Source organism: Carcharodon carcharias, chromosome 5, assembly GCF_017639515.1.
Source record: "Carcharodon carcharias isolate sCarCar2 chromosome 5, sCarCar2.pri, whole genome shotgun sequence".
Classification (NCBI taxonomy): Eukaryota; Metazoa; Chordata; class Chondrichthyes; order Lamniformes; family Lamnidae; genus Carcharodon; species Carcharodon carcharias.
In genome coordinates, this window is record NC_054471.1 from 84,136,919 (window position 1) to 84,163,454 (window position 26,536).

A 26,536-nucleotide genomic window follows, 5' to 3' on the forward strand; every position below is an offset into this window, starting at 1 on the left:
ACTGTGAACATGTCATAATTTTCTTGCTGGAGGGATATGTGAGGCTTGGACATGTGACACTGTTGAACAGCGTAAAGTTACAGAGATGTGCTAGGTGCACAACTTCTAATTATAAAGATATTGAAGAATATTCTATTAAAAGTATTCTTCCAAAGCATTGCATCCTTATCCAGAAGGCAAGTCAATAAAGTTCTCAAATTCCAAGTAAAATGTTGCCAGTTTACCTGTCAATGCAACTTGAGAAGGGAGGGGGAGAGGTACAAAGGAAAATTTAGTTATATGATAATAAACAAGACTATAACAACTAGAAGAGATCACAAGTGAGAGCATTCTAATATTTACATAAATATCTTTACTGTGACACAACATTTAATTAAGCAGCACAGTATTAAACTTCTTTACTTTGAAACTGAATCATTGAATGGTGAGAATTGGATCTACTGACTTTAACATTCACCTGCATCAATCAATGAGAAATTATGGCTCAGGTCCCACCAGTCAATAGTGAGGCCATGGCACTCACTGCTGAGCACCATTAAAACTGCAGCCTTTTTACACTGGAACTTTAGGGGCTTCAGCCCATAACTTCCGACTTCTAGATAATCGTACTCCAGAGATACCCCCACAAGATGTGCTAGTGGACCTCTCGGAAGTCCCAATGTACTGACTACGAGGGAATTGTCTGGGAAGTTTGGACTCCAGAACCCTCTGAAAAAATCTCCAACTCAGAGTCAGAGACTTCAGATGGTTCTGACTCAGTTACCTGAATAGTTAGCCAAGCAAAGTTAGAAGGATTAAAACCAGTTCCAGCTCCTGGTAACTATACTACTGACACGCCCTCCCAACTAATACCCCCCAACCCAACAGCCCCCCAACCCCCAGAAAATCTCTCTGACACATTAACCCCCTGACACCCCGACTACCCCACAGCTACCACCCCAATCCGACTATCCCCCAACCTGACTGTCCCAATCTCCCCAACTACTTGACCCCCACCTCCCAACTACCCCTGACCCAACCACCCCACCTGATCTCTTTGACTGCCCTAACCCCCTGACCCACCCTATCCCCTGACCCACCCAATCACCTTACCCCCTCATTCATCCACCAGCCACCCCAACCCCTCAGCCACCCACCTGCTCCCCACCAACCTACCTGTCACTGCACTCCATCCCCCACCTACCATCCCATCCCCTCACCCACCCACCTATCATCCTACCCACTCACCCACTTACCTCATACACTTACCTGCTCCCCGTAGCTTCTCAAAGTGGCTTTGGGATGTTTAAATTCTCTACTTACCAGAATACAGCAGCTAGTGCCATAGAAAGGGGGAATGGCTTCCAAAGCAATTCTCTCCACTGCTCCCTGTGAGGATAGCTGCAATGCCTGAGTTTGGAAGGATCCCCCATTGGAAGATGGGGCCCAAAAATTGTAGAAAGATAAGTAGGTAACACTTTAGTCGATCAGAAGTTCTGGGCCCAATTGAAGGGCATAGGCATTCACAAAGGGAATCATGCGGGCTAGTGGTGAGGCGCAGAAATGCCGAGGCCACACCCATAGGTGCTGAGAATAGCAGTTCTGAGGTCATGTTGTTTATTTGGGGGACTTATAAATTCTTGAATGTGTTGCAGCTTTTATAATAGGACTTGTGAATTATGCTTTTAAAATGGATAATGGGAGGAGTGGATGGGCAGGTACAGAGGAGTTGGGGAATGGGGTGGGTGTTAATTGTTTACTAAGTTTACTTTTGAATACATCTTGAGGCTTTGCCAATTCAGCTTCTGTTGCTAATCTCTTTCATCCCAGCTCCTACACCTGTGATTAAAAAGTATGAGTATCATGGAGTAAATTTCTATGTAAGTTCGGGGTATCTAAACCAAGTCTCCAACAGTGGGCTCAGTGTCGGAGGAATCTATGGAAGTGTCCGGGCAATATATACCTGTCCTCAGAAATTTCCAGGTGAGTGCCACTCATGTACGCGCATCAGGCCTTCCTCTGGATCCGGAGATGCAACAGCAGCCAAGGTCTGAAGGTTTGCTGAAAGTTCCATCAGAGATACCAGCTCTACATTTTATCTCTCCCAGAACTTCAAAAGCACTCTGTAATTTTGATGCAGCCACTAGTCAATTATCATAGACAATTGGCAGGATTTATAAAACCAGGGCTAGAATTTTATAGGCCACCGCCAATGAGTTTGCAAGTGGAGGGACCTGCAATATTCTCCGCTGGCCTTCCTGCCACCTATCCACCCAAATCCGATCTGTCTGAAATTTTACAGGGGTTGAGCGAGGCCTAGAGGAACCCACTTGCCTTTGCCCCAGTTAAGGCCCTTAAGTGGCCAATTAATGGCTGTTACCTGCCCAGCTGCAATTTTAAGGTCGGTGGGAGGAGGTCAAGGACTGGTAGGAAGCCCAGCAAGTTATCCTGCTTGGGACTTGGGCAGAAAAGGTTTGGGGGGGTTGGCAGTGTGGCATTTCTGGGTGTCCCCTACCTCCTCTGGTCTTTCAGGCTCTTCCAGACAGCAACGCCCAAGACCAGAGTCTCTGCACTCACAGCGTAAGGGGAAAGAGATCAGAGGAATGCTGACTAGTTTGAGGCTTATTGAACTGAAATGGAGCTAGTTACTGCAACCAAGAGGAGAATCCTCTTGAACTACAAGCACCCAGCAAACACAATCTCTTTGCTCTCATAGCTGCCAAAATCAAGTCTCAGCAGAGAGCTTGGCACTGGGCCAGCCAATACTGGTTGAAACTCTGAAACAGTATACAATCTGGGGATGCAGAGGTATGTATGAAAGAATCAAGAAAGCAACAGGCCCAGCAGCAACCAAATCAGCTCCCTTGAAAACAAAGACGGGGATGATTATCACTGAACCTAGCAAGCAGGTGGGAAGGTGGGTAAAGCACTATCTCAAATTCTGCGCAATGGAGAATGTTGTCACTGAAGAGGCTCTTGGAACCATTCCAGCCTTTCCTGTCATGGAGGAGCTGGACAGCAAGCCCACCACAGTAGAGCTCAGCAAGGCTGTCCAGTATTGACCAACCAGTATTGACTGTCTTGCCAGTAGTAAAACCCCAGGAAATGATGGCATTCCACCTGAAATCCTCAGAAGTGGAAAACCAGCATTGCTGCAGCATCTCCGTGAACTATTGTGTCTCTGATGGAAGGAATGATTTGTGCCTCAAGATGTGTGTAATGCAAATATAGTGACCTTGTACAAAAACAGAGGGGATCGCAGTAACTGCAACTATGACTGAGGAATCTCCTTGTTAAGTATTGTGGGGAAGGTCTTTACTCGCATTGCTCTGTTCAGATTGCAGACCCTGGCATCTTGTTATCTACCCTGATCTCAGTGTAGCTTTAGAATCGACAGATCGACAGTTAACATAAGAAAATAAGAAATAGGAGTAGGCCATTCGGCCCCTCAAGCCTGCTCCGCCAATCAATAAGATCATGGCTGATCAGATGCGGCCTTAACTCCACTTTCCTATCTGCCCCCTTAACTCTTGACTCCCTTGTCAATCAAAAACCTGTCGAACCCATCCTTGAATATCTTCAATGGTACACCCTCCACTGCGCACCGGTTGGGGGGGTGGAATTCCAAAGATTAATGACCCTCAGAGAAGATATTTCTCCTCATCTCCATCTTAAATGGAAAACCCCTAATTTTTAAAATTTGTCCCCTAGTTCTAGATTCCCCCACCAGTAGGAAACATCCTCTCAGCATTTACCCTGTGAAGGCTTCTCAGAATCTTATGTTTCAATAAGATCACCTGTCATTCTTCTAAACAGCAATGAGTATAGGCCCAACCTGTTCAACTTTCCTAAGACACTCCCTTCATCCCAGCCTAATGAGCCTAATGAATCTTCTCTGAACTGCCTCTTTCTTGTTGTATCTGCATGTTGACTTTTTGTGGTTCATGTACAAGGACACCCAGATCCCTCGGTACTGCAGCATTCTGCAATCTCTCTCCATTTAAATATTCAACATTTCTATTCCTCCTGCCAAAACGCACAACCTCACATTTTCCTACATTATACTCCATCTGCAATTTTTTTGCCCACTCACCTCACCCATCTATATCCTTTTGCAGACACTTTGTATCTGCCTCACATCTTGTTTTCCTACCTATCTTCATATTGTCAGTAAATTTGGCTACAATACAGTCAGTCCCTTCATTCAAGTCATCAATGTGGATCAGTTAAGGCCCCAGCACTGATCCCTGTGGCACTGCACTAGTTACAGTTGGCCAACCTGAAAATGACCCAATTATCCTGGCTCTGTTTCCTGTTAGCTAGCCAATCCTCTATCCATGCTAATATATCATCCCCAACACCATATGCTTTTATCTTGTGCAGTAACCTTCCAAGTATCACCTTACGAAATGCCTTTTGGAAATCCAAATACGTTACATCTACTGGTTCCCCTTTATCCACCCTGCTTCTTACCTCCTCAAAGAGCCCAAATAAGTTTGTCAATCATGATTTCCCTTTCACAAAATCATGTTGACTGCCTGATTGTAATATGATTTTCTAAATGTCCTGCTACTACCTATTTAATAATAGATACTAGCATTTTCTCAGTGGCAAATAACTGGCCTATAGTTTCCTGCTCTCTGTCTCTTTCCTTGAATGGTAGTGTTACATTTGCAGTTTTCTAATCTGCTGAGATCTTTCTGGAATCTAGGGAATTTTGGAAGATTACAACAAATGCATCCACTATCTCTGCCGCCACTTCTTTTAAGGCCCTAGGATTCAGGCCATCAGGTCCAGGGGACCTGTCAGCCTTTAGTCCCATTAGTTTTCCCAATATTTTTTCAATATTGATTGTAATTGTTCTAAGCTCCACCTTCCCTTTTGCCTCTTGATTTTCAACTATTTTTTGGATACTTTTTGTGCTTTCTCTAATAAAGATAGATACAAAATACTTGTTCAAAGTCTCTGCCATTTTCTTGTTTCCCATTATTAATTCCCCAGTCTCACATTTTAAGGGACCAACGATCACTTTAGCTACTCTTTTCCTTTTTATATACTTGTACAAGGATTCATTGTCTGTTTTTATATTTCTTGCCAGTTTTCTCTCATATATCCCTCTTTTTCTTTAGTCATCCTTTGCTGGTTTCCAAAACTTTCTTATTCTTCTAGGCTACCACTAATCTTTGCAGCATTGCACAGTGTTTCTTTCAATTTGATACCATCCTTAACTTCCTTAGTTAGCCATAGATGATGCATCCTTCTGGTACTGTCTTTCTTCCTCAATGGAATATATCTCTATTGAGAAATATCTTTGTTGAGAAGATATGAAATATCTTCATAAATGTCTGCCATTGCTTCTCTACAATCTCACCTTTTAGCCCATTTTCTCATTCCATTTTAGCCAACTCTGTCTTCATACCCCTGTATTGCCTTTATTTAAGTTTAAGACATGAGTTAAGGAATCTTTTCTCATTCTCAAGCTGAATGTGAAATTCTATCATGCCATGATCACTCTTGCTTTACTATGAGGTTTTTAATCAATCCTGTCTCATTACACATTATTGGGTACAAAATAGCCTAGTTCCTTATAGGCTCCAGATTATATTGTTCTAAGAAACTGTCCCAAATACACTCTATGAGCTCATTTTCCAGGCTACCATTGCCAATTTGATTTGTCCAGTAGATATGAAGATTAAAATCACCCATGATTATTGCAGTTGCTTTCTTGCAAGCCCTGATTATTTATTGTTGTATACTCTGTCCTACTGTATACCTACCATTAGGGGGCCTATAAACTACTCCAAGTAATGACTTCTTTCCTTTGCTTTTTTTTTATCTCCATCCAAACTGATTCTACATTTTGACCTTTTGAACCATGATCATTTCTCATAACTATACTGATCTTATCCATTATTAACAGAGCTACCCCACCTCCTTTTCCTTCCCTCCTGTCCTTCCAAAATGTCAAATATCCTTGAATATTCAGGTCTCAGCCTTGGCCACCTTGCAACCTTGTCGCTGTTATAGCGATCATACTGTACTCATTTATTTCTATTTGTGCTATCAATTAATCATATGATTTTCTCGCCTCAGCCGTTATAGGTTAAGTGCTGAGAACAGCACAGACCATTCTACCTTGCCTTCACAGGCCACACCATGGCTTTCAACTTTGTGAGCAGAGACAGATTCTTTAAACTTCTGTGGAAAACAGGCTGCCTGCCTGGACTCCTGAGCATCATTTCTTCATCAGTTACAATGGAGCATCATTGGAGGCTTTCAAGATCAGCAGTGGGGTAAAGCAGGGCTGTGTCCTGGCACCAACTCTCTAGCAAATTTTATTCATGCTGCTATTGTACACTTTCAGTGACTCAAATGAGGATATCTACCTGCATGCCAGAGCTGATGGCAAGACTGGACACCAAGACCAAAGTGCATAATGCCTTAGTTTATGAGTTGCTATTTATTGATGACACCGCGCTGGTGTCATACAGAATTTCCCATACAGAATTTCACTTGCGACAGCTTGTAAATCAGTTCTCCTGGACACGCAAGGACTTTGGGCTGATAATCAATGTTAGGAAAACCAAAGTTATGGGCCAGGATGTAGAGACCCCACCTTCCATCAACATCAATAGCCTCACTCTAGAGGATGTCAACAGCTTCACATACCTTGGATCAACAATTACCAGCCCTTGATGCCGAAATCAGCACCAGGATTGCCAAGGCTGCAGCTGTCATGTCAAAGTTGAGAAGTTGAGTGTGGATCAACAACAAACTAACCAAAATTACAAAGCTCCGCATATGCCAGGCTTATATTCTCAGCATCCTCCTTTACAGTAACAAGGCATGGACAACTTACGCAAGCTGAACAGTTTCCACCTCCGCTGCCTCAGACAATTACTGGGCAGCTCCTGCCAAGACAGAGTGCCAAACGTGGACTTTAGCAAGACTTTTGATAAGGTCCCTCATGGCAGCCTGGTCAAGAAAGTAAGAGCCCATGGGATCCAAGGCAAAGTGGCACGTTGGATCCAAAATTGGCTGAGAAGCAGGAAGCAGAGGGTGATGGCGGAGGGATGTTTCTGTGACTGGAAGTTTGTTTCCAATGGGGTTCCACAGGGCTCAGTGCTGGGGTCTTTGCTGTTTGTGGTGTACATAAATGATTTGGACTTAAATGTAGGAGGTATGATCAAGACGTTTGCAGATGATACGAAAATTGGTAAGGTGGTAAATAGTGAGGAGGATAGCTGTAAACCGCAGGAGGATATCAATGGACTGGTCAGGTTGACAGGGCAGCGGCAAATGGAATTCAACCTGGAAAAGTGTGAGAAAATGCACTTGGAGACGGCTGACAAGGCAAGGGATTATCCTATGAATGGTAGGACCCTGGAAAGTACAGATGATCAGGGAGACCTTGGTGTGCATATCCCTGAAGGTAGCAGGGTAGGTAGATATGGTGGTTAAGAAGACATATGGGATACTTGCCTTTATTAGCCGAGGCATAGAATACAAGAGCAGGGAGGTTATGCTGGAACTGTATAAAACACCGGTTAGGCCACAACTGGAGTAGTGCGTGCAGTTCTGGTCACCACATTATAGGAAGGGTGTGATTGCACTGGAGAGGGTGCAGAGGAGATTCACCAGGATGCTGCCTGGGGTGGAGGGTCTGAACTATGAGGAAAGATTGGAAAGGCTGGGGTTGTTTTCTTTGGTGCAGCAAAGGTTGAGAGGGGACCTGATAGAGGTGTATAAGATAACGAGGGACATAGATAGGGTGGATAGGAAGGCACTTTTTCCATTAGAAGAGGAGTCAATATCCAGGGGGCATAGATTGAAGGTAAGAGGTAGAAGGCTAAGAGGGGAGTTGAGAAGACAATTTTTCACCTGGGATGAGAAGGGGTGGAAGGGGATTGGTGAAGAGGACTGAAAGGTGCTGCTGAGAAGGACTAAAGGGTATTGGTGAGAGGACTGAGGGTATTGGTGAGAAGGACTGAAGGGTATTGGTGAGAAGGACTAAAGGGTATTGGTGAGAAGGACTAAAGGGTATTGGTGAGAAGGACTAAAGGGTATTGGTGAGAGGACTGAAGGGTATTGGTGAGAGGACTGAAGGGTATTGTTGAGAAGGACTGAGGGTATTGGTGAGAAGGACTGAAGGGTATCGCTGAGAGGACTGAAGGGTATTGGTGAGAAGGACTGAGGGTATTGGTGCGTAGGACTGAGGGTATTGGTGAGAAGGACTGAAGGGTTTTGGTGAGTAGGACTGAGGGTATTGGTGAGAAGGACTGAGGGTATTGGTGATAAGGACTGAAGGGTATTGGTGAAAAGGACTGAAGGGTATTGGTGAGAAGGACTGAAGGGTATTGGTGAGAAGGACTGAGGTTATGGGTGAAGAGGACTGAAGGGTATTGGTGGGAGACACTGAAGGGTATTGGTGAGAGGACTGAAGGGTATTGGTGAGAAGGACTGAAAGGTATTGGTGAAAAGGACTGAAGGATATTGGTGAAAAGGACTGAAGGATATTGGTGAAAAGGACTGAAGGATATTGGTGAGAGGTCTGAAGGGTATTGGTGAAATGTCAGGAAAGTGGATGCCCAGTTTAATCAAAGGACAAGTTTTCCTGTGCACAAGAGTTTTTTATGGTTTTAAATTACTGCACTTCTTTGCAGTTAATTTGCAGGACGATCTCAAAATATAACTAAGAATAGAGTTACTTTTCAAATATTACTTCTTACTTTTAAAATCAAAATCTTAAAAAGCAAATTATCTGATCCTTATCACATTGTTGATTATGGGAGCTTGCTGTGTGCTACTGGCTGCCATGTTTTCTACAATACAACAGTGATTACACCCCAAAAGCCCTTCATTTGGCACATCCTGAGTTTGTGAATGAATCTATATTAGTTCAACTTTTTCTTATTTTTTTTAAAAAGGTTTTTGTTATCATTTCATCCTGTTTTTCTTCTGGGCTGGCCAACATTTATCCCTCAGCTAACTTCAAAAAGCAGATGACCTCGTATTTTATTTAATTGCCGATTGTGGGAGCTTGCTGTGCACAAATTGGCTCAGGAGTTTTCTGCATTCCATCAGTGTTTACACTCCAAAAGTACTTCATGGCTGTGGAACGCTTTCAAATGTCCTAAGATTATGAAAGGTACTGTAGAAATGCAATTCTTTCTTTTCCATTTATAAATCACTTAACCATTTGTTTTATTGACTGCTCCTTGTTAAACCTAATGATTTTTCATTGGTTAATTGTGAAAGAAAAGCTTCCCTGTAACCTTTGCCAGTTACGATTTTACCTTAGATAAAAACAAAAAAACTGCGGATGCTGGAAATCCAAAACAAAAACAGAATTACCTGGAAAAACTCAGCAGGTCTTGTTGTGCAACTATCTCACAAACACAAGGTGGCGATGTTTAGCTAAATATTTAATGCAGTGGCTGTCTCCAAATTTACATTTTCCAACCAGTTCAGATGTCATTTCATCGATCAGGCTTTTTCTTAGCCTGGCCATTCACTGCACCACTCCTCCACCCTTCCATCTTCTCATCATCCTTCCTTTCCCAAGTATATTATCTGTATTCACTCATCATAAGAAAAAAATTGCAAATATCAGAAATCTAAATTATGAAGAGAAAGTGCTGGAAATACATTCCAACTCCGCATTCAAAGGATCAACCTCCGCCATTTCCGCCAACTCCAGCATGATGCCACCACCAAACACATCTTCCCTTCACCACTCTCGCCCCCCCCCCCTCCCCACCCTCCGTCTGCATTCCGTAGGAATCGTTCCCTCCGGGACACCCTGGTCCACTCCCCCATCACCCCCTACACCTCAACCCCCTCCCATGGCACCTTTCCGTGCAATCACAGAAGGTGTAATACCTGCCCCTTTACTTCCCCCCTCCTAACTATCCATGGCCCCAAACATTCCTTTCAGGTGAAGCAGCGCTTTACTTTCACTTCCCTCAATTTTGTCTACTGCATTCGCTGCTCCCAATGCGGTCTCCTCTCCTTTGGAGAGACCAAACGCCTTCGGTCCGTCTGCAAGCTTGACCCAGACCTTCCTGTCGCTTGTCATTTCAACACTCCACCATCCTCTCACGCCCACATGTCTGTCCTTGGCCTGCTGCAATGTTCCATTGAAGCTCAACGCAAACTGGAGGAACAGCATCTCATTTTCCGATTAAGCACTTCACAGCCTTCCAGACTTAACATTGAGTTCAACAACTTCAGATCATGAACTCTCTCCTCCATCCTCAACCCTTTTTTGATCCCCCTTTTTTCAAATATTCATTTATTTTTTATATATATATTTTTTCCCACTAATTTCTATTATTATTTTTAAAATGTATTTCCATTCATTGTTTTATCCCCACCTTTTAGCCTATTTTGATCCTTGCTCCCACACCATCCCCTCCCCCCACCCCACCCCCACAAGTGCCATCTGTCACTTGCTCACCATGCTTTCTACTCTTAATGTCACCATTAGCACCTCCTTTAGCCTATATCACCACCATCAACACCCCTTTGACTTTTTGTTTATGACATCTTTTGCAATCTCTCCTTTGCCTCCACCTATCACTGGCCTTCTATCCAGCTTCACCTGTCCCAGCCCCCTTATACAGTATATATTTCACCACATTTTTACTTCTCTTTAGTTCTGAAGAAGCGTCATATGGACTCGAAACGTTAACTCTGTCTTTCTCTCCACAGATTCTGTCAGACCTGCTGAGTTTTTCCAGCAATTTTTGTTTTTGTTAGAAATACATTAACCTCTTTAAGGAGAACAAATAGGCTAACATACAAACAGGAGGAGGCCATTCATCCTCTCGAGTCTGTTCCACCATTCAGTTAGATTCAGTTTGATCTGTACCTCACCTCCATTTACCTGAGTCCCTTGATGCCCTCCTTTACCCCTCAGGTGTGAACTCTAATTCAGAGCAATTCCAGTTCTGACATTAAGCTGACCTTTCATGTGCACTTGTGATAGCATGTGTAAATCAGCATCTATAAAAGGGTAAATGTTACAAGTACACATGGCAGCAGAAAGCTTTGTACGCAAGGAGTGCATAGTGGGGCTTTGTTAATCAGGAGCATGAATTCATTAATCCTGCTAGAACAGTGATAACAAAAGAGAGAATAAATTCCACTCTTGATGTGAAATTCTAAAAAATTGACTGATTTGCAAAAATTGTATTACTTTATTTATTAAATGTTATTTTATTTTGATGTACCTGGTTGGAACTGTGAAATTTACTTCTTAGTTGAGTTTGTAAGCCACTTGTAAAGGAGTGGATCCCACCACCTTGTAAATGCCACTCTCAGGGGGTGCCATGTCTAACCGAAACTGTGAAATTATATCAAACACTGCAACAAACAAATGTTTTCAAACTTACTAGAAAATAGCGTGAGCTTACAAATAATGGGGGGTCATTTTCAACTTGGCAGCCTGGACAATCACACAGTGGGGCAGACCCCAGGACCCTGCCTTACTTTCCACTGAAATCAATGGGATGAAAATGAAGCAGTTATAGAACCTGCCTCTAAAGCAGTTCCGAAGAAGAGGCACATTTGACTTGAAACATTAACTCTGGTTCTCTGTCCACAGATGCTGCCAGACCTGCTGAGTTTTTCCAGCATTTTCTGTTTTTATTACAGGCAACCTCCTCCAGCAGGTAGCCACCCAGGCAGTGAAGCTGAAAATTGCCCCCAAAATCTTCACATCAGTGATCACATTTTCATTCGCCAGTTCTCTAACTACTTCCAGTATTTTGAATTATTAACCTTGCTGTGGGAAGCAATTAATAGATAGAAACAAAAAAAGCAGTTTTAATAATGGGAAATGAAAGAAAGAAAAAACTTGCATTTATATAGCACCTTTCACAACCACAGGATATCCCAAAGGATATTATAACCAAGAAAGCACTTTTTGAAGTGTAGTCACTGTTATAATGTAGGAAACAGCAAGTTCCCACATAAAAAGCAATGTGATAAAGAGCAGCTAATCTGTGCTTGAGTAAAGCTGGTTGAGGATAACACTGGCCAGCACACCAGGGAGAATTCCTGTGCTCTTCTTCAAATATTGCTATGGAATCTTTTGCGTCCACCTGAGAGGAGAGTTGAGGCCTCAGGTTTAATGTCTCATCTGAAAAATGTCACCTCCAATGTTGAGAATGCTCCTGTGAAGCTCCTCTCTCAGTATTGCACTGGATCATGTGCTCAAGCTAAGTTGTGTTTGAACCTACAGCCTTCTGACTCAAGAAGCAAGACTGAGATGGCTGACACATGGGACAAGCCCATGACCACACTATTTAAATTAGAGGAAAATCACCTGGACAGATACTTTGAATAAAGAGTACTTGTGCTAGTATGTTTTTTGTCATTAAATCTGTTCTGACTGTTTGGACTAGGAAGTGCACTTTGAACAAGTGGAGATTACCTTTACTTCAAAATGCCTCAATTTCAAAATACTCCTTATTTTCAAATTTCTTCATGGCCTCACCCCTCCCTATCTCTGTAATCTCCTCCAGCTTCACACCCCTCCAAGACATCTGAGTTCCTCTAATTCTGGCCTCTTCTACATCCCCAATGTTAATCACTCCATCATCAGTGGTCATCCATCTTTAATTAGACATAGATCACGAGGGGCTGTAGGCATCTCTCTTTGTTCACTGCAGTTCTGTGCACTGCTCCCATTCCTCCCTCTGTCCAGGTTCTGATGTTGTCCATCCTTATAGGTCCTTCTCCAACCCAGTGTGTTGTTTCCTGATGTTTCACCTTCTATTGTCTCCAACACCAGGCTGTCACCCCACCTCTTTGGTGGTCATACTGTCTCAACTTCCACTGGGCCCTCTTTGACCAAGCTTTTGGTCATCTGTCCTAATAGCTCCTTATGTAACTCAGTGTGATATTTTGTTTGATATTCACTCTTATGAAGTACCTTGAGACATTTCACTGGAGTAAAAGGTGCTATATAAATGCAAGTTATTGTTGTTTATTATAAGTGAGACCTGTTTCCATAGCAGTAAGGGGTTTTGCCTTTTACCTATTTACACAAACAGGCTACAGACATGTTCTTTCAAACAGTAAAACATACAGTGACACAGCAGGTGGGGGCGGAAAATCCCGTCCACAGTATGCACTGACCTGGTAAATCATCTTGCTCAAAGTCAATCTGAGGACATGAACTGCCTTCATCAATCTCAGAGGCAGAATCCACGTTACCTTCTAGAAAAACATAAGTCAGTTAATGTCCAGTTCTTTTCATTCCCCATTTCAGACAAACTAAACAAGCTAACAGGAAAGTGAGAAGCCATGAGTTAAGTTCCTCATATTTTCCGTAGTGATTCATTTTTATAAAATTTAGGAACGGTCTGGCAGAAGTCAGAAACATTCTTTATGTAAGTGTACTCATAGGAAGGATAAAGATCTTTCAGATTACCTCAAAATGTCCAAAAGCCAAAATGACATCAGTTACTAACGAGGACGACAGAGTAATTGTAAAGCTGTGTTGGTGGGCCAGGTCACACGAACCCTGGGTAAGTGAGCACACAAGGTGAACATCATTAGGCTGAATTTTCATTTCAAGGTCAGGACCCCAGGTTCATTTCAGGGTCATGACCCTGCTCCACATCAGCACTTGATGATCGACGCAATTTTCAAAAACATGGCAAGTTAATGGCCTGATGGCATGTTCAATGCCCAATTGGAGCAGCAGACAAGGTGAGGAGGTAGGAGTTGGGTTCGGTGGGCTCATGTTAAAGGGCAAACAGCAATCATTATTGTAGTCACCAGTTTATCTCAGAATGGAAGTGTGAGGAGAGCAACGGGCCAGCAGCAGTCAGGCGAGGTGAGAGTGACTGCCCTTGATATCAAGACCGCATTTGACTGAGTGTGGCATCAAGGAGCCCTAGTAACACTGGAGTCAATGGGAATCAGGGGGAAAACTCTCCATACTTCACACAAAGAAAGATGGTTGCGGTTGTTGGAGGTCAGTCATTTCAGCTCCAGGACATCACCGCAGGAGTTCCTCAGGGTAGTGTCCGAGGCCTAACTATTTTCAGCTGCTTCATCGATGACCTTCCTTCCATCATAAGGTCAGAAGTGGGGATGTTTGCTGATGATTGCACAATGTTCAGCACCATTAGCAACTCCTCAGATACTGAAGCAGTCCATGTCCAAATGCAATAAGACATGGGCAAAATCCAAATAAATATACAAGTGGCATGAAAATTTTGCGCCACACAAGTGCCAGGCAACGACCACCTCCAACAAGAGAGAATCTAACCATCGTCCCTTGATGTTCAATGGCATTACCATCACTGAATCCCCCACTATCAACATCCTGGGGGGTTACCATTGACCAGAAACTGAACTAGACTAGTCATATAAATCCTGTGCCTACAAGAGCAGATCAGAGATTGGGAATCTTGAGACATGTAACTCACCTCCTGACTTCCCAAAGCCAGTCCACCATCTACAAGGCAAAGTCAGGAGTGTGATGGAATACTCCTCACTTGCCTTGGTGAGTGCAGCTCCCAGAACACTCAAGAAGCTTGACACCACCCAGGACAAAGCAGCCCACTTGATTGGCAACCCATCCACAAACATTCGCTCCCTCCACCACCAATGCACAGTGGCAGCAGTATGCACCATCTACAAGGTCCACTGCAGGTATTCACCAAGGTTCCTTAGACAGCACCTTTCAAATCCATGACCGCTGCCATCTAGAAGGACAAGGGCAACCGATACATGGGAACATCACCACCTGGAAGTTCCCCTCCAAGTCACACACCATCCTGACTTGGAAGTATATCACCGTTCCTTCACTGTTACTGGGTCAAAATCCTGGAACTTCCTTCCTAACAGCACTGTGGATATACCTACACCACATGGACTACAGCAATTCAAGAAAGCAGCTCACCATCACCTTCTCAAGGGCAATTATGGATGGGCAATAAATGCTGGCCTAGCCAGCGATGTCCACATCCCATGAATGAATAAAAAAAAGGTTCTTATGGATCATATTTTCCAGACACCTCCCTTGAGATGCTTTCAGAGATGTTGGCTGCCGGGCGCAGCTTTCCATTTCTGGAACGCAGCAGGAGAAGGCCAACCAGCCTGAAGAAGCAGGCATGGCTGGAGATGCTTCATGAAGTGAGCAGCTGCAGCTTTGGCAGCAGGGCATGGGTACAATGACAGAAGCAATTTGATGACCTTCTGAGATCTGGAAATGCAACAATGCAAGATCCCTAGTTCTGTAGTCAGTAGTACATCTGAGAGCTGAGCAAACTGATTGCGTGTAGTGCTGAGGAACATTGGAAATCTGTCTGCCAGGAATACTAATGAGTCATTGGGAAAGCTCACAACACAAGTTCTGGTGGAGGACGTGGTGCTGAAGGCAGTGAAATCACATGTATTTGACCCACTGGGGGTGGCTGAGGAGGGAACCAAGGTCTTAAATCTCTCACTCTATTTTTCAGGAGAAAAGAGCCCACAACTCCAAGGAAAGGGCCCATTCAGGCGATGGAGTGCACCATCCAGCTGTGTCAGTGTCCATGGAGGAGGAGGAGGAGGCCTTTCACATTACCAGGGTGGCAGCGCATCAGGAACTTGGTGATGACAAGATGGGATTTCATCAAAGACAAGGTGAAAGGATCTTCCCATCTCCAGGGGACAGAGATGGAATCCCTTCTCCTCAGTTTGTTCCTATACGTCGAATGGGCAGCAGCAGCTCTGTAGATTCAGCTGCTGACAGAGATGAGCTTTACTAACCAAAAGTTTATGTCTTCCAAAGAATGAGTTGTGGAGGGGGAGCTAACACGTGACAGAATGACATCATCAACTTCTCCAATGCAGGAAGATGCATCCGAGCCAGCAACATTCCATCAGTCAAGTATACCCTCCGCCGATACAGATACACTCACCTCTGTGAGGCCTCGCGAGAGTTTACAACAAGTGGCAGGGTCACCAACAATCCATGGAGGAGGTGAGAGAGGCAGAGACAGCTGTGGGCAACTCCCCTCAGTGGGTGGAGGACAGACATACCGTGCTTTGTTGGGTGGAGGTGCAGTTCCTCGGGTAAGCAAGCAAGATGGATATCTCTGAAGCAACAGTGAGAGATATGTGCCTAAATATCAGAGTCCCCTGAGGCAGTGTAGAGTCATGGGAGGGGTCCATCTGTGACACGTGTCCCCACATATCTTAGGCATATGAGCACCTGAGCTCCTCTATGGCTAACCTCAAAGAGAGTTAAAAGCAGCATCACTCTGAGCAGATGCAATGACAGTGCACTGACATGTACAGAATGTATAATGGACAGTTTGGGATGTAAGAGTGGAGAATAGGAAAGGACAGTGCAAGTCACTCATAGTGAGTTCAGAAGTAATTCTTGTGTCAGATTAGAGTAAGAGCATCTGATAGTGCAAGATGGAGATCTCACAGTAGTAATTCCAAAAGATAAGTTGGAGCTGTAGTTGAATAGATTAGCCAATGAAATGAGGGCTACAGAACAGCCTTGGAATAGAACTAGAAGCAAAAGTCCTCAGGATTGTGAAGTTTGGTAGCTGCCAATAAACCTGAGGATAATCTAATAAGAGAGACAAAACAAAGGAATTAGATGGTTGGGGAGAGTTTGGGCTTTATTCTGTGATACCGCATGGTGGTTAACCTGCTTTGTCACATTGGCAGGTTTGTAGTGAACAAGTCCTCGGAGATGGGACATATTAGGCTAAAGTGAGGCTAGTTACTAGGGCTTTTGAAGAGTGGTACAGACGTTAGAGTGGATTCTCTCACAGCTGGAAAAATAATCTTGAAAATCTTTTTGGCTCTTTCAGCCAAATATTCTTGAGAATGTAGATCAATCACTATAAAAGCCATATTTTTTCAGATTGATACTTTTCAGAGTGAACTGTTTCTGAAACCTCCTCTCAGAAGGAAAACCATGGAAATAAAAAATAAATAAAATGGGTCCATTGCCTGAATGATGCTTCCAGGGTGTGATATTTTTTGGTGATGCTTCCTGACAGGTATTCTAGTGTAGCTGAATTCATATTATTTCTGATGGACAAGAATGGGAACTGTTGTCCTTTAGCTTGGGAAGCTAAGAAAATAAAAAAGGGTTGTTAAAAGTACTTAGGCTGCTGAAACACTTGGTCTTGTGAAGAGAGTGAATGAGGGATTTTATTTGTCAAGTATTTTAAGTAAGATTCTGTACAATGGGTATACCAAAGACTGTATATCCATTGAATGTTTTGTAGATAATTATCCACTGTGGGATAATATGCTGTCTATAAAAAGTGTGAGTGCTGAAAAGGTTACAGATCGACCTTGCTGGCTTGTAAAATTAAAAGGGTGGATGCAAATCATCCACCGTCTGTTTCACGAAGAAAATGTGTGGATGAAGACAGGGGTGCTGGGGTGGGGGCAGCTCACAGTCTAATTATTTGAACATATTATGGAAGTCTTTCAATTTAATTTGTCCTTAGTGTTCATACTAAGTCTACTTTCTATTTAAAGGGAGGGAAAGGAATCTGTTAGTTGTATATTAAGTGTGTTTAATTGTATGCAGGTGGTGGGCATGAACAAGGGATTCACTAGTGCCCCTATAAACAGGAACAGAGCTTGGCCTAAATAGCCAAGTGGTTATGGTACTGGGCTTGTAACCCCAAGATCAAGAGTTCAAATCTCACAATGGGAAACAATGTAACTTCATCTGAAACAGATGGAAATTGCAGGGTCACTGGCCATAATTTAGCTTGGCCTAAATAGCCAAGTGGTTATGGTACTGGGGTTTGTAACCCCAAGATCAAGAGTTCAAATCTCACAATGGCAAACTATGAAACAATGTAACTTCATCTGAAACAGATGGAAACAGGTTTACTCAAAAGAGTATCAAGTGTTCAAATCTCATAATGGCAAACTATGAAACAATGTAACTTCATCTGAAACAGATGGAAACGTGTTTGTAAAAAACTTATAAACAGGAACAGGATGATACTGTGGCTGAGGTTTAGGAGGTGCTTGCTTGTAATGTATATCTCTGTGAATAAATGGTTATATAAGTGTGTAAAGATTGGCTTCTGTTTTATTCTTCATCAACTAACTTTCTGGACAGTAGCATTCCACACTATTCTTACATTTCACATTAAAATTGAGTGTATGTGTACCATCCCAATGCTATACTTGACCAATAAAAATGCCTAGTGTGTTTGTTATTGCAAAATAAGTAATCCTAATAGAAGAATTGAGAAATCTATGGTAAAAGCAAAAAACTGCAGATGCTGGAAATCCAAAACAAAAACAAAGATACCTGGAAAAACTCAAAAGCAAATCTGGCAAAATTCCCTCAATTTAGTCTACTGCATTCGTTGCTCCCAATGTGGTTTCCACTACATTGGACAGACCAAAAGCAGACTGGGTGACCGCTTTGTAGAACACCTTCGGTCTGTCCGCAAGCATTACCCAGACCCGCCTTTCGCTTGCCATTTCAACACTCCACGCTGCTCTCATGCCCACATGTCCGTCCTTGGCCTGCTGCATTGTTCCAGTGAAGCTCAACACAAACTGGAGGAACAGCACCTCATCTTCCGACTAGGCACTTTATAGCCTTCCGGACTGAATATTGAGTTCAACAATTTTAGATCATGAACTCTCTCCTCCATCCCCACCCCCTTTCCAATCCTCCCTTTTTTTTCCCAATAATTTATATAGATTTTTCTTTTCCCACCTATTTCCATTATTTTTAAATGTATTTCCATCCATTGTTTCATCTCTACCCTTTATCCTTTTTCGATTCCTTCACCCCACTCCACTAAGGCTATCTGTACCTTGCTTGTCCTTAATTAGCACATTCCTTAGACAATATCACCACCTTCGATACCTCTTTGTCCTTTTGTCTGTGACATATTTTGGTTATCTCCACCTATCACTGGCTCTATTGTCCCCCCCCCCCCCCCCCCCCCCCCCCCCCAAACCAGCTTATATTTCACTTCTCTTCTATTTCTATTTAGTTCTGCTGAAGGGTCATTCGGACTCAACACGTTAACTGTGTTCCTCTCCGCAGATGCTGCCAGACTTGCTGAGTTTTTCCAGGTATTTTTGTTTTTGTTTGAGAAATCTATGGGTATGGTAGTCTAGTGGTAACGGTACTAGACTAGAAACCCAAGATCTTGAGTTCTTGCCATGTCAGATTGTGAAATTAATTTAATACATCTGTTAATTAGTAGGTTGGCACCATAAAATGTCACCAGATTATAAAAACTCATCTGGTTCACAAATGATCTTTAGGGTTATTTCCCATCAGGTCTCCATTGCCTGCTTGGACCTAGGTCTGACTTCAATACCACACTGTATAGATAATTCTTAATGACGACAGGGGTGCTGGGGTGGGGGCAGCTCGCATCTTCGGTCTGTCCGCAAGCTTGACCCAGATCTTCCTACCGCTTGCCATTTCAACACACCACCCTGCTCTCATGCCCACATATCCGTCCTTGGCCTGCTGAAATGTTCCAGTGAAGCTCAATGCAAACTGGAGGAACAGCACCTCATCTTCTGATTAGGCACTTTACAGCCTTCCAGACTTAACATTGAGTTCAACAGCTTCAGATCATCCTCACCCCTTTTTGATCCCCCATTTTTCCAATCTTTATTTTTTTAATTTTTCTATATATATTTTTCCCACCTATTTCTATTATTATTTTTTAATTTTATTTCCATTCATTGCTTTATCCCCACCTTTTAGCCTATTTTGATTTTTTTCCCATACCATCCCCTCCCCCCACCCCACCCCCACTAGAGCCATCTGTCACTTGCTCATTCTGTTTTCTATTCTTAATGTCACCGTTAGCACCTCCTTTAGCCAGTATCACCACCATCAACACCCCTTTGATCTTTTGTTTATGACATCTTTTGTAATCTTTGCCTCCATTTATCATTGGCCTTCTATCCAGTTTCACCTGGCCCATCCCCTTTAACAGTATATATTTCACCACATTTCTACTTCTCTTTAGTTCTGAAGAAGTCATACGGACTTGAAACATTAACTCTGTCTTTCTCTCCACAGATCCTGTTAGACCTGCTGAGTTTTTACAGCAATTTTTGTTTTTGTTTCAGATTTCCAGCATCCACAGTATTTTGCTTTTAATTCATTAATGTACCCTGAGTAAGCAGAGATGGGCAATAAATACTGCCTAGCTTGTCAATACCACTAACACCCAAAAAATAAATTATACAAAGGATGAAGTGGTGAGGCTTATAATGCAGGGCATGGACAAGACTGAAAAACAGGAAGAAGAGCCAAGGTCAACCTGAAAGTAGAGATGGCACTGGAGCATGTTAGGTTTGCCTAGGAACTAAGAAGGAAAAAGCAAACATGATAAAGAGATCCCATTTCTGAGACCCAAGGCAAGTATGAAGTTGCATGATGTACCTTGATTTCAAAACAGTAATGACATAGGGAATAGAAGTATCTTTGATGGCATTTTTTAGAGCTTTGAAAGAATGACAGGTAAGCTTAAAGAACTCTAAGCATACTAGTACTGGTAAAAGGAGAAAGAAACAAGTTATGATGCACAAGTGAAGGGAAAAATGAGACGGAGATTGGAGGCCAGACATGAGACAGCAACAACAACAACTTGTATTTATATAGCATCTTCAACACATTAAAGTGTCCCAAGGTGTTTCACAGGAGCAATTATCAAACAAATATGAAACTGAGCCACAAAAGGTGATATTAGGCTAAAAGTTTGGTCAAAGAGGTAGGTTTTAGGAGTGTCTTAAAGTAGGAGAGAGACGTAGAGAAACTGAGAGTTTAGGGAGTGAATTCCAGTGATTAAGGCCGAGGCAACGGAAGGCACGATGACCAATGGTGGAGCAATTAAAATACTGGATATTCAAGGTCTAGAACTAGAGGAGCATAGCTATCTCAGAGAATTGTGGGGCTGGAAGAGATTACAGAGATAGGGAGGAGTGAAGCCATGGAGGGATTTAAAAACTGGGATGAGAATTTTAAAACCAAGATGCTGCTTAACTGGGAATGAACATAGGTCAGCAAGAAAAAGGGTGATGGAAAAATATTGTGAATGCTGGAGATCTGAATTATCAACAGAAAATGCTGGAAATACTCAGCAAATATCTATTAGATGACAAGCTTTATCTAGTATCCGAGCCAAGAGTTCTGGAGAGCTGTTGGACAATGCGGAACAGAATTCAGACCTTGGACAGACTTGAACATTACAAGAAGGGGAGCAAAAAAAAACGTATTTGTCATGAAAGAATTTGTTGGAGGCAGTTTTGGCAATTGACATTTGCGATCAGAGGAGACAGTGAGACCAAAGGGAGAATTTTCTCCCCGTCGTGCAGGCTTGGTGGGAACAGGCGGGGGCGGGTGTGCATCTGATCGCCACTGGCGATCAGCTGTGCGCCATCATTTTATGGCCCAATTAAGGCCCACCCAGTGCGATGCACACCTGGAAGCGCTTAGCGCTATCTGTGCAGACTGGGGGGAGAAGGGGAAGCTGTGGCCTGCACTCTTTCGCGCATGCGTGCAAAAGAGTGTGGAAATCTCCCTGAGTCACATGAGCTGGGATATGTTTATGTGTTTCAATAAAAATTTTTATTTAATTTATAAACCTTCATGAAACCTCATCCCGCCCGTGGATAAGATTTCATGATAAATGTAAAGGCCACCGGGGCTCTTCGCCTGTTCACCAACCTTAAGGTTGGACGGGCAGCCCTGTTAATTGTTTCAATTGGTTGTTAAATGGCCTTAATAGGCCTTTGACAGTTCGACAGGCGCACAGCTGACTCCGGTGGACGCCTGCCAAACTGAAGATCGGAATGACACATGGTGACGTTGGGCGGGTCAGCGAGCGCGGCCCATCCCCGCACGCCGACCAGAAGATTTAGGCCCAAGCGCTAGGTGGAAATGGACTTAGATTGAAGCAATCCTGAATAAGAGTTTCCACAAAAGAGCACTGATCTGAAACATTAGGGCAATTTTTCAAGCACTTTGTGAGTGAGCACAGGTGGGGGCACAAATTGAAGAGGATGTTCCTGGAGGGCATCCCTGGATCACAACGCCTTTTCAAAGTGAGGGCAGGTGTCGGGAACCTACTCACATCCAATTATCAACCAGTTAAGCTCCTTGATGAGTTTGTTAACGGGAGGGCGAGAATGGAATTTTCAATAGGTTCAGAATGGTAAGAAGTGAAAGTTTATTTTCATGTAGTGAAAATCGCGGGACCTGGGGGAAATTGTGCCAGACCTTGCGCGTCACCTCTCATTTGGCCATTTTTGTGAGCATTCAGGGTGCTGGTCCTCCAATGTGCTGCTTCCTCTCTTCAGCAAGGCATCAGCAGGGCCCATCATGGCTGCCATCTACCTTTGTCGCTCATGCTCTATAGGCAGCTCCTGCCTCTTGGAGATGTTCAGAAATACTGATTGGGCACCGAGTTAGGGTATTTACATTTAAAAATAGCATCATGTGAACGGCACAGGGTCAGGTCCCAGAGATTATCCGGGCTTCCAGTGCCCAGCCCTGAATTGAAAATCAGGCCTGTTAATTCTGTTTCTTTCTCCACAGATGCTGCCTGAGCTGCTGAGTATTTCCAGCATTTTATGTTTATATTTCAAATTTCCAGCAACTGCAGTATTTTGCAATATTTGCAGCACCAATAAGGGGTGGGAGTTGTGGATTGGACTTGTGATAGCTTGAAGTGATGTTTTTTGAAGAACTAACAGAAACAAGACTTTCACTGCCACATCAAAGGGCATGGGGAGGTCACCATGTAGTGATTCAGTCAGTCAGTCAAGAAGCTGTGATGACAATGAACATGCAATCTTAAGGAAACTGATGAATGGAGAGTGGAATCACCAGCAAAATAATAAGGTTAAATGAAGACTGCAGGTGATCATTGAGATGAAGGAGGAATACAGTGACAGAGTGGACAGGTCCTAGAAACTCTGAAATTAGTAGATAAAGAGTCAAGGATGAGCCATCAACTGCATTGCAGATAGAGTAAATTGAGAGGAAATTAGGCAACCATGGGCGACATCGGTGAGATGCCATATAATGATAACTTAAACAAATGGATAACGTTAAAGGCTATTAACAGGTCCAAAGTTCCAGAGAATAGACAACATGAATAGACAACACAATATCTTAAGAAACATTATGTGCATCTGTTGATAGCACTCTCCCCTCTGTATAACAAGGTTCCAGGTGCAAGTCCCGCTCCAGGACCTAAGCAGAAAAATCCAGGCTGACACTCTAATATAGTACTAAAGGAATGCTGCACTGTCTTCTGGATGAGATGTGAAACCGAGGTCCTGTCTGCCCTCTCAGATGGATGTAAAAGATCCCATGACACTATTTCAAAGAAGAGCAGGGTAGTTACTCCCAGTGTCCTAGACAATGTTATCCTTCAATCAACATCACAAAAACAGATTATCTGGTATTTATTACATTGCTATTTGTGGGATCTTGCTGTGCACAAATTGGCTGCTGTGTTTCCTACATTACTTCAAAAGTACTTCACTGGCTGTAAAACACTTTGAGATATCCAGTGGTCATGCAAGGTGCATATAAATGCAAGGCATGCTTTCTTTTTGATTGCTGATTAAGTCAGGATTTTGAAGGGAATGGATAATTTGAGAATTAATAGCAATTTTCATACATTTTCAAAATATGAGTAAGACTTGACCAGGTCAAAGAACAAGATTTATCATTAAGATTGGAAAACTGTTAACAAATTTTACCTGCCTAGGCAGCAAAAGTATATGCCTTGTAATTTGTTTCGTTGCTGTAGATTGTACTGTAACCACCTGTCAGCTTAAGTCCATCAAACTCCTCCTAACTAGCAGCCATCTCCAGCCAAGAGCTTCCAGATCATCCTCTCATCACAGAAACAGCACGACTGGCAGATCACAGGCACCCAAACTTGTGAGAAGAAACATGTCAAGAGATTAAAATGTGGTGAGAATTACCGTTAACTCAGAAATCTAAGAGAACCTTTCTAAAGACCAGGTCAATGGAAAGATTTCACTGGAGGTTGAAGTGGGAAGGGGTTTCCTCACACACTATCAATGTACTTTAGTCAACAGTGTGGGGGGGGGGGGGGTCATGCCCTCATCATGTTGCACATTGAAGCTTTTGTTGTTGAGTACTGAGGATGTCTAAGAGAGGTCTGAGGATGTTATGTCACCCATTGTACTTACGCATAAAGAGCTGGTGAGTTGCGGCCGGTCGTGAAGTTACCATGATGCTGAGACAGCAGCAATAGACAGGGACTGCCCTGGAACCCAAAATACAATCCTAAATCCAAGTGTGCAATCAGCTTTGTAAATGATACAATAACACTAATACTTTAACTCCAAACTTTACTACAACCCTAAAATCCCAAATTAAGTACGTTTTTTTCAAAGTTAATGTCTCCTGGAACAGTGACTTTCCTCCAGCCCCCAACCTTCCCAGATGCCCACACATTTAATCCAGCCTTTTGAGCATCTCTGATTTTTACAACTCTGGAATTCCCTCCCTAAACTCTTGGCCTCAGTCTCCTCCTTTTAACCTGCCTCTTTGACCAAGCTTTTGATCACCTGGATAAAAACAAAAAAACTGCGGATGCTGGAAATCCAAAACAAAAATAGAATTACCTGGAAAAACTCAGCAGGTCTGGCAGCATCGGCGGAGAAGAAAAGAGTTGACGTTTCGAGTCCTCATGACCCTTCAACGTCAACTCTTTTCTTCTCCGCCGATGCTGCCAGACCTGCTGAGTTTTTCCAGGTAATTCTGTTTCTGTTTTGATCACCTGTCTCCTTTTGTGGAGGGGTGTTAAATTTTATTGCAAATTGCCTCTGAAGCGTCTTGGGATCTCTCATTACACTGAAGGTATTGCAGAGTTTTTTTTTTCCAGATCCTTATTCTTAATGTATTTCCAGCTTTCAAACCTGTCCTTCACGTTTCTCTTCCTGCTACTTCACTGAGCGTAAATAAGGGATGGTCCCAAATTATTCTACAGCTGTAAAAATGTCAGCATTAAGTTTGTCTGACAGTAGTTTTCCTACCAGCCGAATGACCATCTGATTCTCCTCATCTTCTCTAACAGGCTTGTTGAAATTTGGCCTTTGAAATAAATTCCAGGCAATTTCCTCCTGATGTCCAGCTCTGGAAGTCCTTGATCATTTCATGCAGAGTGCACGGGGGATAATCGATGGACAACTGTGATCCGCACCGGCACCGAGCCTAGTTCTTGTTGAGGCTGGCTGTCCTGACTGCCTTACATCTGCTGCATTTTCACTTGCTGAACTCGGCGCGCCTCAAGCTCGCTTCGGGAACCCTTAGTTTGTTCCCATTACAATTGGACCTCGTCAAATCGAGTGTGAGTGTGAACGGAGCTGAGAGAATGGGACCAATGAGGCTCTCTCTCGTTTGCAATTCTGCCCAACAAGTGCCGTGTCCAGACTTTGAGGAGGAAACTGTGAAATAATTCAGCCCGCGTCGCTGTAGCTCTTGACGAGATTTGTCCTGTTTAACTTTTTTATCGATCTAATACATGGGGCGGAATTTTATGGCCCCTCGCGGCGGGGGTGGGACCGTAAAATTCTGCTGGCATAAAATTCTCATCTCGGAGTTTGAGCCGATGGCAGATTCTTGGAACTTTCAAAAAATGATTGATTTTGATGAAAATAGAAGGAAAGACTTATGTTTATATAGCACCTTTCACAACTTCAGGATGTCTCGAAGCAATTTACAGCCAATGAAGTCATTTTGAAGTGTAATGGCTGTTGTAATGCATGAAGTCTGGGTGGTCACACCTCCAACATCTCCCAGTCCTCTGCTGGAGAGGAGGCTGTGTCCCACAGGATATGTGTGATGCAAACATTATCACGTTTTACAAGAGCTAAGGCGATCGCGGAGATCGCAACAAGTACCACTGTCAAAAAAACAAAAACAGAATTACCTGGAAAAACTCAGCAGGTCTGGCAGCATCGGCGGAGAAGAAAAGAGTTGACGTTTCGAGTCCTCATGACCCTTCGACAGAACTTGAGTTCGAGTCCAGGAAAGAGCTGAAATACCAGAATATTTCAGCTCTTTCCTGGACGCGAACTCAAGTTCTGTCGAAGGGTCATGAGGACTCGAAACGTCAACTCTTTTCTTCTCCGCCGATGCTGCCAGACCTGCTGAGTTTTTCCAGGTAATTCTGTTTTTGTTTTGGATTTCCAGCATCCGCAGTTTTTTTGTTTTTATATATGTAAGTACCACTGTCACTTTATCAGAGTCATTCTAAGGATGCTCCACTGACTAGCCAACAGAATATACCCAGAGGCACAATGTGGCTTCAGAGCAGGCGAATCCGAGGGAGGCATGATCCTTTCCCTAAGACAGCTTCAAGAGAAATGCAGAGAGCAGCAAACGCCACTCTACCTTGCTTGTGCGATCTCATAAAAGCGTTTGATACTGTCATGCCCAGTAAAGGCATGTCATATTCATAAATTTAAACATGGATAGAATTTTCTGGAATTGCTCTCTTTTTATAAAGAACATCAAAAAGTGGCT

The 26,536-nt window shown here is 43.2% G+C and overlaps 1 protein-coding gene across 1 annotated transcript in view; it reads right to left on the minus strand.

Moving 5' to 3' along the window:
- Nucleotides 1-26,536, minus strand: part of col9a1b (collagen, type IX, alpha 1b) — a 200,552-nt gene that overhangs the window by 172,390 nt on the left and 1,626 nt on the right. Inside the window, 4 exon segments of the mRNA XM_041187359.1 lie at nt 11,214-11,346; nt 13,126-13,180; nt 13,421-13,513; nt 25,795-25,913. Coding sequence (XP_041043293.1) covers nt 11,214-11,346; nt 13,126-13,180; nt 13,421-13,513; nt 25,795-25,913 — 400 coding nt within the window.